At 43.0% G+C, this 13173-nt stretch overlaps 1 protein-coding gene across 2 annotated transcripts in view; it reads right to left on the reverse strand.

Annotated features, from left to right (window-relative positions):
- Positions 1–822: 822 nt before the first annotated feature.
- Positions 823–13173, reverse strand: part of gjc1 (gap junction protein gamma 1) — a 49842-nt gene continuing 37491 nt past the window's right edge. For both annotated transcript variants that reach the window (XM_084371484.1, XM_084371485.1), the window contains one exon: positions 823–6429. In XM_084371484.1, the coding sequence (XP_084227610.1) occupies positions 4918–6375 (1458 nt within the window). In that variant the 5' untranslated portion in view covers positions 6376–6429 and the 3' untranslated portion in view covers positions 823–4917. The remainder of the gene's footprint in view (positions 6430–13173) is intronic.

Here is a 13173-nt window from a genome sequence, read left to right on the forward strand (position 1 = left end):
CTTTCCCTGTCCCCAAATTCATAGTCATAGCATGAGCACATTGTCTCTGAAATGACATCTGTGTAGGGTTGGTACATCTGGCCAATTAGGCCATTAATGGGATGAAATGTTTGTTTCCTTTTGGAGAAAATAGCCCGCTGCCACAAGTTGCCATCCCAGACATCGCTCACAGGATTCATCTCAGTGACCTTGTTGTACATCCAGCTGCAGCACTCTGCTCGTTCCCACTGGCTAGTCTCTCTGGGGGAATTTTTTTATTTTAGAGGATCACAAAAACATACTTTCCATTTCCACTTTTGATGTTTATTCTCCAGGCGGTTTGGCTGTGAACTTGTAAATGACGGCAGACACAAAGAGGAAAAGAGAATGAGGGCACACTGTTTGAATATTTCTCTTGGTTCAGTCCGGATTGATTGAAGAAATGTAATCAGTTTTTAAAATCAGTGGCTCGTAATGCATTAATGTAATTTACAGCCTCACAGACTCAGATGTTCTCTTGTCACTAGCTGAAGTTCAACTGTCACCGAACGAACTGCCAAAGTGACAAACAAAATGACACGGCTGACGTGAGTTGAAGAGACGTCTCTTCGGCCTCCTGTGTTGTTCCTGCCAGTGACACAACATCAGCCCGTGTCACTGTAATTCTCCTGATAGGACCGTGGAGACCCCCCGCTCTCCACCGATCAAAATCAGACCCAGATCTCAAACTGACATCATGACCAGGACAATACTCAACGTTTCCAGAGAGGGAAACCTTTTATTTCCTTACGTAAAAAAAAATTATTCTGCCGTGGAGCCCAAAGAAAAGATGCAGAGACTTCATTCAATACGCATTTCTGATTTATTTTTGTAGGAAAATAGGTCTTTTCACATGCAAATCAATTGTATTCATCAAAGAATTATGAAAAAAATCTTGGCCAGGGGGATACCAGAATGGCACTCAAAGAAATGTACATTTTACAAAAAGGCATAGAAAAACACACAAACACACAAATGCATGTATGAATCAGAGTTTGTACTGGTTATACCACTGGTTTTATTGTCACGTCCCACATGGGCGACTATAAGAAACATGTAGGGAAACAAGACTACAGCCTTTCTTCTGAACACAGACGTTGTTTGCTGAGGGTGGACATTGTGGTATCTCTGATGAACAGACCCACAGAGGAATGATATTATCTGATACAACCGGTTTTAAGTCTCTGTCTGTTTTCTTACACCACAGCGTCTGTGGAAGCTCGTTTCTGCCAGTAAAAGAAAGAAAACTGATGAAAACTTGAATTATGGATACATTTTGACTTTTTATCTCACAGTTCAGATGTTTTCTTTCACAGTTCTGACTTTTATATCTCACAATTTTGTCTTTTTTACTCATAATTATGACTTTTATCTTAGAATTATGACTTTTAATCCCTGAATTTTGATTCTTATCCATATGTATGCCCTTTTATCTCATAACAATCAATTTTTCTCTCATAATAGTGTCTTTTTACCTCCTAAAATGGACTTTCCCCCCCATAATTAGGACTTATAATGGGAATATTTTTTCAATAAACTTAATTTTCATCATATTTTTTTCCCTTAACTGGCAGAAATGGACTTCCATACAGCACAGAGATAAATCAAGTATAAGTAATAGTCTATGAGAGCATTGCTCCAAACACTGTTAACCTACTAAACTATAATTGCACCCTTGCACACTTGAAGCAGCTTTCTCTTTAACTCACAATTCCTGCAGCTTCAAGGTACAATGGAAACTCAAAAGGGTGCTCAAATGCATATTGTCGCTGTTAAATGAAACATTTCTCAAATTTAGGTGAGTTTATTTCACGTATTATCATTTCCTTTGCTACCTTGCAAGAGAAAAAGTTGAATACTTGCACACTGTCATTACTGCAACATGTTTTGTTGAAAACCATTAAATAATTAAATGAGCAAAGTATTCAAACTTGGAAGAAGTTTGCCTCTTGTGGTGAGCAGCCCTCACAAAGAATAAACATCCCTGAAAGTAACCAACACTGCTAAACTTGAGGGATTAGATGCTCATTATGGGTTGAGAAAATCTTTCTACCTAATGGGCCAGCATGCTTATTTATCATTTTCTCATAGATGCATTGTCACAAAGCTTAAAACACACATTGACATTTATGTAAGACTATCAGTACTCTTGGTCTCCTGGTTTCCTTTTTTTAAAAAAGCCCTCTTGACATTTTGCAGACATGGTTTTCACAGGACAGCAACAATATGCAGAAGAGAATAAACCCTAAAAAAAAGTTTCTGTCCAGTGAGCACGCTTCTTTTCTACTTCATTCCCATTTTTTTCTCAGTCACTCAATAGACAAAAGAGAACGGGGCCACACAAATACGTAACTGTGCCACAGGGTGATTCTCCTGACCTGGATAGCTGCCCGAATTCCTTACTTTCCCCTAAAAAAAACAAAAAACAGACAAGTCTGAGCAACATAACCTAGAATAGTTTTGGAGATGTAAGGCCAAAGCTGCCGGTCATACAGACTCTGAGCAGATGGGGTCCTTGAGTACCCCCACGGCCCGTCCTAAAAACCCTTTAAAGTGCTCCCTCCTTTGACGGGAAGTCGCCCTCTAGTGACATCAGCTGTCTGACTGCAAAGCATCACCAGCTGCATTCAGTTTGTGGAGAAAGCAGTAAATATTTTAGTTGAGAAACTTTGCTCACTGGGGAAGAGTTTAATGAGAGCTGATTGGCCTCAAGGGGAGGAGACTGACACTGACTGGGAAACACTAAATCACCTGTGGCTTGTTGGCGACAGAGTGGCGTCAGTGCAGCCAGCGTCAGTCACAGCTCTGGGGAGCGACGATTGGAGTAGTTGTGGAGATTTACTGTGGCTGTCTGCTGGCTGGCTTGTTTATAAGACTTGTGGAGCCTCAACCAATCAGAAAGACTCTTTCTACTCGAGCAGCTGTATTATCAGTTGTGTTTACGTGAATGTCCAGCCTCACGACTGGGTAATGGTTTGTTCAGTTGGTTTCGCTATTTTTTGGAGAATCAATAAATCAAGAACATAACGTGCCAGCTTTTCAGAATTGCTCCCCTCCCAATTTACAGTCATAAAATTGAGTAAATGCTTGTTTGGAAAAGTTTTTGCGGTGCAATGCTTGGAATGATTTGAATAATTTGGCACTTTATGTCCTCATCTAGTCCCACCAGCCAGTTTGTCTCCCCACACGCAGCTGTTCAGCAGATCTCAAAAGGAGTATCACTGTTTATTAAAACACAGCCCAGAGGGTCGCTACATACATTAAATACTGATACTGTAACATACAAGGAAAAGTCTGGCTTTTTTTCTTTACGTCGTTAAGACATTGAGCCGACATTTTATAAAAATATACTATGTCATATTTCACATTTTTTACAATCGGAAGGCAATTTAAAACACAATAACCATAAATACCCATACGACTAATTCATGTTTTAAAAGAACTGGTTTTCTTTTTCTTTATTTTACAAAAAAAACGTCTTTGAAAAAAAAGAGTGTTTCCGTTATAAAAACACTGACACGAACATAAAAATTGGCTTGTTTGCTATTTTTAAATCCCATTCCAAAAAAGCAATACACGTACTGTAATACAAAAAACAACTTTTACAAAAAGGGTTGGTCTCATGGAGGCATATTTTTTCCACAACTGGAGTAGCATGGCCACAGTATTCCAAAGCTACAAACAACCAGGCTTCATGGCAAGCCCAGCAGAAAATCTTGGCACTGACACTTGCATCACACAAACAGTGTTTGGTCTCACTATATTAGAGTAATGGCTTTTAACCTTTTCCATTACGACGTGGTGATAATGCAGCCTTGAAGGACTGGACAAGGCTTTGATAGAAAAGGGAAACACTACAGCTGGTAAAGGTGCTGCTGGATGCAGGTAGCATTGGCAACTGGTAAAGCGAGCCCTGCAGAAGACACCACCAGGGGGCAGTCAACTACAAGGCAGATGGAAAACCAGTGGAGTGCTGAGCGGCCTTGCTAAACAGCCATGAAGAGCCAGAGAGAGAAAACTGAGAAGAGTAAGGTATAAAAAATTGGATTGTTTATGCACCTTGTTAAAAAGAGCATTTTGTCTCAGGGACTGGATACAAAGCCACTTGCTGTACTCATCGGTTTGTGAGCAGCACACATAAGAAACAAACAAACACAGGAAACATATAGAAACACTGTCAAAGGTCACAGCAACATAACACTGTGATCCACACTGGCGAGAACGCAGACGGAGCATGACTGACAGGAGACAGCCGTCAGGAAGGTGATGTTCTCGCTGCATTAGAAAGTCACTGCTTTAGGCGCTGCCACTCAATTATGTTTAATTTTATTGCATTTGCGTTGTCGTGACGCTCCTCGATAACGTCACTACAGTACGAAGTCGTAGCTTTAGCTTGCCAGGGCTCTTGCTTTGCCTTTGTGTTATGATGATACCTCATTTTGATGTCTAGGATGCCAATGTACTAATGGAGACTTTGCGGAGGAGTGGCCAGAGAATGAGCGAAGCCAAATCTAGGATCAGATCAGATTTTGCAACAGAGCTAATTATCATTCTTCTAAGGTTCAAATCCCTAAGAGAGGATGAACGGGAAGACATCAGAGGTCAATAATCTGCTTCAGGACTCAAGGAGACATGTAAACGACAGACTGTAGCCTATTACAGTTTGTGTTGATGTTTCAAGTTAGACAGTGATAGCCCAGACAAAACACATTGTCAGCTGCAACATCACGTTTTTTTTCTCGTTGTTTTTTGACACATCTCTGCACACAAACACACATCTTCTCCAGCTTGCAGGATTCTTTAAGGCACAGTGGTGTTTAAATATCCAAGGAAGATTGCAACAGCTCGTCATCCAATCTCTAATATATACATGGTTTCGTTACATGTCTGTTTTCAGGGTTAAATCCATACTGAGGGCTTGCCCTCTCCTGACTTGCTGCTGCTGCTGTTGCTGCTGCTGCCTCCTCCACTGCTGCCTCCCTTCCCATGCTTGAATCTATGCTTGCGCTCTTTCTGAGGCTGAGGCTGTGGCTGCGGTTGGGCCTGGATGATGTTACTCTGGGGCTTGTCGTCCTGGTTGTCCCCGAGCTGCACCTCTGCCCGGTGCTGCTGGCTGTACGCCTGGATGGCCGCCTCCAGCTGCTCATGAGCCTGCTGGATCATGTCTTTGTTCAAAGCCACGCGGGCCTCCCCTCCAGTGGGAAAGTTATCCTCATTGCTGCCAAATTGCTGCTGCTCCTCTTGGGCAATGTTTGCCCGGTTCTGCTTGCATGCCATCTTAGCGTTGCTCAGGTCCGTGTAGGGCATCTGCTCTGGCTTTACCACAATGTTGTAGCCCGGTGGAGCTGATGGGGTATTCCATGAGAAAGGGTACCCAACGTAATCAGCAGCACCATCTCCACCCACCCCTCCCTCAGAACCTGCCTCAGGGCCTGGCCCCCCTACCGAACCCTCCACACCCCCATTGGTGCCGAGCAAGCCCAACTGGTACTCATCCTCCGGAGGTGGGCAGCGCCGACGGCGAAGAATGTCACAGATGGAACCGATCCCCAAATGGAGCATTTCCCAAATGTTGAGCGTGAGGCAAAGGACGGTGACGCCGTACATGATGCGCAGGAAGATGGTCTTCTCTGTCGGCCTTGACACAAAGCAGTCAACGCTGTGGGGACAAGGCTTCCCCGAGCACACGAACACAGGCATCACACGGAACCCATACAGCAAATACTGGCCTGCGAGGAAGCCGGCTTCTAACACTGTACGAGTCACCAGCTGCAAGACGTAGACCCGCATCAGCCCCTCATCCTGGATACGCTTGCGCCCATCATGCCGGACTTTGGGTCTGGGTGTGGGTTGCAGTGGATCCCGCGGCCTTTTAGGGGGCTCAATCTCTGGCACCTCATAGATCATAGGATCGTCCTCCTGGTCCTCCTCGGTCTCCTCGATGCCCCGGTGCTGCCGAGCTCCAAAGCAGATTTTCCTGGGCTTCCTGTGCGTGTAGCCCCCTCCTCCTGTTCTGACGGCTGTAACACCAGTTCCTCCTTTGGCTTCGTCTAATCGTGCGATCTTGTTGACAGCATAGCCCATGTACATGAGAGAAGGCATTGCCACCAGGATAATCTGGAAGACCCAGAAGCGGACGTGAGACAGAGGGGCGAAGGCGTCGTAGCAGACATTCTCGCAGCCCGGCTGGCCCGAGTTGCAGACAAACTTGCTCTGTTCGTCGTAGTAGATGGACTCTCCCCCAACGGCAGTGAGAACGATGCGGAAGACGATGAGCACGGTGAGCCACAGCTTCCCCACGAAGGTGGAGTGGTTGTGGATCTCCTCCAGCAGCCGCGTGAGGAAGCTCCAGCTCATTGTGTCGCTGGACAGTGGGGCAGACAGTGTCCCTCTCTCAGCTGTTCACAGACTCTGGAGAGGAAGACAAGAAGGAGAAAAAGGAAGATAAATGCAAATTCCCACATGTGATCAAAGCAGATTTTTCTAGTAATACTTTTATCCTGGTGGGAGCAGCATTAGTTCTGCAAGTTCAGTGGCACGATGTGAAAAGCAGTGACATAATAATTGCTTTAATTAAAATAAGTGTTCCTCTCTGAGCTCGGGCAATCAATATATCCTTAATGTGATCTGTTGCTTCTCGCAGCACAAATACACACACGCTGAATTCAGAGCTTAGTGCCACAGTGAGGCTGATGTCAAGTTCGGGCTTTTTAAGGAATTAGAGGACCAAACAGGGTGGAAAGAGGATATCGGTATTAAAAAATACCATCATGCAGCACTGAGAAGGAGGCGAAATAATCCAAATAGGGAATTTGCTATCATCAAATGCACACACACTTTATTTAACAGCCCTATCTCTTTTTGAAGAAATAAATCCTCTTAGTGAGCCTTCTTCTGTGTGAGGTGCAGTTTTCAGGATTGTATTAACTTGACTGGTTTGTTCTGGTTGAGAGGTGGATGGCATTGAGCAGCACTGAATTTGAGCTCAGTTTAGGAAGAGGGACATGTTGCCTATGTAGGTTAGGTCTGGGCTCCAGGCACTCCATCCAAACCAGCAGAATCAGCAGGTGGCCGGGCACAAACCGTTGGAGCGGGGAGTCAGAGAGCAGACCCACATTATCTCAGGCAGTGGAGCTGAACCCAAACACTGCTGTCCCTCAGGGCAGCTTTGGGGGATGAGTATGACACCTCCACAGAACTTTCCCCCTCATGAAGCCGCAACAGCGCATGGCTTATTGTCAGCTAGACTGAGAGGAAAATCCAGCCATGAATGCTAGCTTAGTTTGGGGTTTAAAGGGCTTCCAGGGCGATATCCTTACCCAGCAGGTTAGGAGCTTATGGAGCTGCAGCGAGAGGGAGCATTTTTGCGAGCAGGAGCTCCCCAACAGCCCCTCTGCTTTGTGTCTCCGGTGGGAGCAGAGAGGGCGGGGAATGTTTTGAAGACGGCTCGTGAAGAAACATGTGTCATATTGATCATTCTGACCATATAAGGACACGCCTGGGACACAGGAGGTAGATGTCAGGAATCCTCTGGTCGCACATACAGTAAGAGGCCAATCCTGCAGTCAGACGAAGGGGCGGAGGAAGTCCATGTGAGAGAGCTAACTGTGAGCGTCTGTGACCGACATGTATGAGTAAGCAGCAAATGGCCGGAGTTTGCCACAAGCGCACGGAGTCATCGCCGTGTCCTTCCATGGTCGAGCACTGTCTGACTTTTCCTGCATTGCATCATTGCATTTTTTTTTTTACATAACTCTTACTGTGCTGAACTGTTATCCTTCCAGATTTAGACACAGACAAACATCCGGTTGCAAAGGTTGAACTGCTTTGATTTAATATAATGATAAACTCTGCTGTTTAATGTTTTGTGGACCATTATTACATTATTATTCTGTTTTTTTACATTTTTTTCTGTCTACTGTTTGTCTTTCCAGCATCGTATTTTCTATTATAATGGCATCTTTGGGGTAATTTTAGGGATTTATTGTTGTTTAGACATGCAGACATTTTTCATATCAAATTAATTGGCCCAGATGTGGACTCGAGTCTTTAATCACTGTTTTGACTTGCACCTTGACTCAACAGAGAGTAAATGACTTGAGACTCGACTTGAACTTAGTAAAAACTTGTGACTTGATTTGACATAATTTAAAGTGTCATGAGATCATTTTTGTTGTGATTTAGGACTAGAAATTAAAATGGACTCGACTGTAGTTTTCTGCTGTTTTGTCTTGTTCCAGCACTTGATGTTGACACTGGGTGAAATGTTAGATGGTAATTAAAGTATTTTAAACTCATATACTGTAAATTTTGCATCTAATTCACATTCAATGCAAAGTTACTCTATCATGTTGAGTGAATGTGTATAAACTAACTCATAATAACTCAGTTATTCAAACAACCGATGGGTCAGAGGTGTTTTTAATTTCTTAATGTTGTTTCAGTAAAACCTGCCAAATAGTTTTCAAAAGGATAATATTTCAGTGTTATGGAACAGGGACTCTATTTTAGGTGAAAACAATCCTCGCACTTTTACAAGACACAGACTCTTCAGTGTGTCCTTTGATGAAGGATTGTATTTACCTCGTCGAGTTCCTCGGCAGTTTGTGCGCCAGGAACTGTCACACTCCCACCTGACCAGGAGAGACGCTCCAGCCCCGGCACATGGCTGCCCGGGCTTAATACTCCTCTGCTACCTCAGCTACATATAACCTGGCATTTTGCTTTCTCATCCAATTTACGTCTGCAGGAGCTAGTGGGGCAGTTAGGGGTAAGAAGCTGACTCCGTGCATTAAGTTACTGGGGTGAGTCAGCCTCCCGAATAGCAGCGCACAGACACAGCAGGCAGGCTCTCTGTCTGCTACTCTGATTTAAAACGATGAACAGCAAATTGGTGGAAATCATGTCGCACGTGAAAATGTCAAAAAACACACCATACTTTGGTTTTTGAGGCAGAAAAGCACACAAAACTCCCTTCAGTTTAATCTCGTTAATGAGATTTGAAAGGGAATCACTGTCAGGATCAATGGATCCATAGAAAACAGCCCAAAAGGTCACAACTGTGTAATCATCAAACTATGAGCCTCTTTGATACGTCTGAGCCCATGACAAGGCTCCTAACACTACCAGAACAGTACAAGGTCAAAGGTCAACCAGATCAGTTCCACAGGGGTGAACTCTCCCCATGACGACCTCACGGGCCGATTCAAACAGACACACACAATTACAGTCAGCGTCACTGGAGGGATCCCCTCAGTCACTGGCTTTCATCCCTCAGGGATCCACAGAGACTCACATCCAGATGTAGTACACACACACACACACACACACACACACACACACACACACACACACACACACACAAACACACACACACACACACACACACGTGCAACAGCCTCAAAAAAGCATCCAGAGTTGAGCCACAACAACGTCTGCACTGGGGTTAGTTGAGGCGCTCAGGACTGAGTCATCATGTGGACGCAGCGCTCCAGCTGGAGGGCTTCGAGCGCGGGAGGGACACCAGGGGAACGAGCCCACGACGGGACAAACCTCCGACACGTGCAGGGGACCACTGCAGGTGGACGAGGAGGGCTGTAATTGTGTAACTGCATGCATCATCGAGGGGAGCTCTGTGCAGCAACAGGTGAAGGTACATAACAGGTGAGCCAGGTCGAGTGTGTATTTAAACATGCAGGTTATATATTGTTTTTAGATTTGGGATATGGTGATATGGCAGTGTGTAAAGTGTTGTCTTTAGCTACAGTGTCTTTAAGAGGCTGCATTACAGGGAAGTGATGTCATTTTCTGAACTTACCAGACGGTTTTACTTCTAATACTCTACTCATTTAGTCATTACATCCACATTACTGATGATAACTTCAGTAAATCTCAACATCATAATATTTTGTGAAAGCAACAATATTGGTAAAAAAATCAACATATATTACTTATTGTCACACAACCCTACAATACTGCAATATTGTTATATAGACATATTGCCAAGACTTACGCTGTAGGACGTCTTTTCTTTCTTGTGCTATATAATGACCCTTATATTTGAAATTTTACACAGGAAAACATATAAAATATATAAAAATGCGTTTATATGAAACAACGAGCTAGTAGTAGTAAAATAAACAGCTTTTTTGTTTTTGTGTTGTGTTAATGTCACCTGTTTCATTGATGTTTCTTGCGAAATTCAAGATTTAACAACCAAACTTCATCCAAAATTGATACTAAATGATGTGCCATGGGCCGAAAGCCAGCACAAATTCTATTGTTTTGTTTTGTATTGATAAGATACAAAATAATACAAGGATCCCAATTTCTCAGTGTCATTTCGGTGTGCTCAGATTGTGAAAAACTATTTATAATTAGGGATCTTACATATTTAAAGAGCCTTTTTCATGATTACTTTCTTTCTTTATTTTTTTTTCACGACAAACATCTGGTAGGCCAAATTTAACCTTATGATGCGCCAGGCCTTTAGGCAAACCTGCTCTCGAGGATGTGTCAAAATTGTCTATTTTTGCCGACTGTGTAGGCGGGCAAAAAAATAAAATTCAAAATATAGACATGTGAGGGCCAACTACAATTTTGCACACGCTAAGGCTAAAGGAACCGAACAGAGGTCAGAGGTCAGAGATCTCCATCCTGATCCTGAATGAATCTTTGAGTCTCTGAATGTTAATAAACTGTTAATTAACTGCATTACTAATAAAGGTGAGTTGAGGATTTAAATTCTCCGTCAGCATCTTCTCTCTCTGCCTCTAAACGATTTGTCTTCATATTCCATATTCGAGCTTGTCTTTCATATATGCAGATCCATGCATAAACACACAGACAGCCACACCACCACAAAGCATCCTTCATATTAATAAACACACGCGGCCGAAGGCAGTTTGGATAATGAACATAATGTAAATGGTAGTAATGAGTGTATGTAAGGCAGCTTCACGAGCCTCTGGATGAACTTTAATCAAGCCGATGCTCCGCTTCATTAAAGTTCATCCAGAGGCAATCCACTCACATGTACACTCGCGTAAAAGTAGTAACATTTCAGAGTAGTTTTATTTTGTCTCTCACGCAGAACTCATTCACAGGCAAACATCCGTACAGATGCAGCAGCCGCTCTCCATCAGTCAGCTCACAGCACAGATGTACTTTTTCCCCTGCAGAGTTTGAATGTCATGACAGGCTCGTTGTAAACAGTTCCTCAGTCTGCTTCATCATCATGCTAATTATCAGTTGGATTTCTCTCTTACTGCTTTTAGAGTGATTGTAAAAGATCTTAAGGCAGAAACTGTCAGTGCTTTTTCAGCCAAGATTGATTTACTGCCTCTCTGATCCTGCCGATCTGATGCCTCCACCTTTGACTCAACACTTTTATGTTATTATGATTGCTTCTCTGCTTCTGTGCAACTTTTAATGACTTGCAGGAAAAGCCGAAATCATGCAAGAGTAGAGTCTCTCACTTGGAAAAACATTCCCTCCATCATCATGATGGCACACAGCATCCACTTATATGATCTCTGAATGTTATATTAAGCCCTTCAGCATTCAATAATAAAAAACAGGCAACCAGTACGTCTATCCAAATTGAGTGCAGTAGTATTAAACTTATTCTCATTCTTATTTAATTTCCAGATTCATGAATTTTAATTAGGAAGATTTCAAAACTCTGTGTGCCGATGTTTATTTTTGCAGCAATTTCGGGTGAGCAACATCACGCAACTCTGCTGCAGAGTGATATGTAACAGCGTTCGCTACCGACAAATGGAAACAGGAATTAGAGCGTCTGGTTTATGAATTGCTTTGCTATGATTTGTTTTGTCATACTTTGTGTCTGTTTGCAATATGCAGTTGTGCCTAGAGGCCAAGTTTTTAAAACTGTTTTGCTCCAGTGCTGCTACGAGCTTTCTCGCCGTGCAAAGGAATGAATGTCGAATAAGAGACTGACTTGAGTTCATTAGTGCAACCATTTAAACTGGGGACATGTCAGGTTTTACCCTATCATTTTTTCAAAAAAATGCTTAAAAATTAAGTTAAAAATGTTCTGAAAAAAATAACTGACAACAAGACAGATTAACTTACAAATGAGAACAAATGTTTTGCTCTCCATCAGTAGCTTGCAGTTGAATTAACGTTATATTAAGTATCCATATCGTAATTATTTTCTCTGACCACAATGATCTCTGTGTTACATTGCCTTAAATTTCAAATGTCGAAGAATGTTTTTTCATCTGAGCTTTTATGTCCGCACCACTTATAAATATTAGAAAATATTATTTATTATTGTCATTATTGTTTTTCTCTGCAAAAGTGGCAAGATGTCAGATTTAATTCAGGAAAAAAATATTAATGTTGCTTCTGGATCAACCTTGCACTGGTTAACTCAAACTGTCTCTAGTCAGAGAGGTTTATATGATTTGTAAACAGAATTTTGCGTTTAACAGCGAGGCAAAGTCTGGAAGAGAAGGTGGCAAGAAAAATGGGGAAAGGCTACGTGCACTTCTTGTCTGAGGATGCCACGTTTTTAACATTTTACATCAACAGAAATCCTCGACAGAAACTAAAAGACTAAAGCCTGTCAGAAAACAGAGTTTGAAGCCGTCCTCACGGCAGACAATGAAGTGCGGCAGCGTGTAGAAAGATTTAAAAATAAACACCTTTATTGTGAAAATTGGACAATGCAGCCAATAATTGATTGGGATGAGATGGAGTTTCTGGCACAATGAGCTCTATAGTCAACAGCTTCTTTTAAAGCAAAGCCATCAAATAATAAAATACATTCAGTTGAATTCATAATAAAGCCAGACGCCAGACACACTCTTTCAACAACAATCGGAGTGAAGCATCAGAGGAATGACCGGGACCTCTGAGCGCGTTCTGTTGGAGCTGATGTTCCTCTGACTGTCCTTATTCGAGGGTCATCGCCACAGTGCCCTCTCCCTCTGTTCTGCCAGCAGCATCCTCAGGCTTCACTGATGCCCCTCTGAGCCTCCACCTTGTCCCGCACACACTGCACAGACCAAACTAATCTGCCCACACAGTAGCCGGCCAGACATCTGTCCACGATAACCCCCTGGACCGTCAGATGTGGGTTAAACCGTGACTGCTGTGGAGTTAGCAGACCCAACATCAAACCAACAA

Source organism: Pagrus pagrus (assembly GCF_965226575.1).
Source record: "Pagrus pagrus genome assembly, chromosome: 13".
Classification (NCBI taxonomy): domain Eukaryota; kingdom Metazoa; phylum Chordata; class Actinopteri; order Spariformes; family Sparidae; genus Pagrus; species Pagrus pagrus.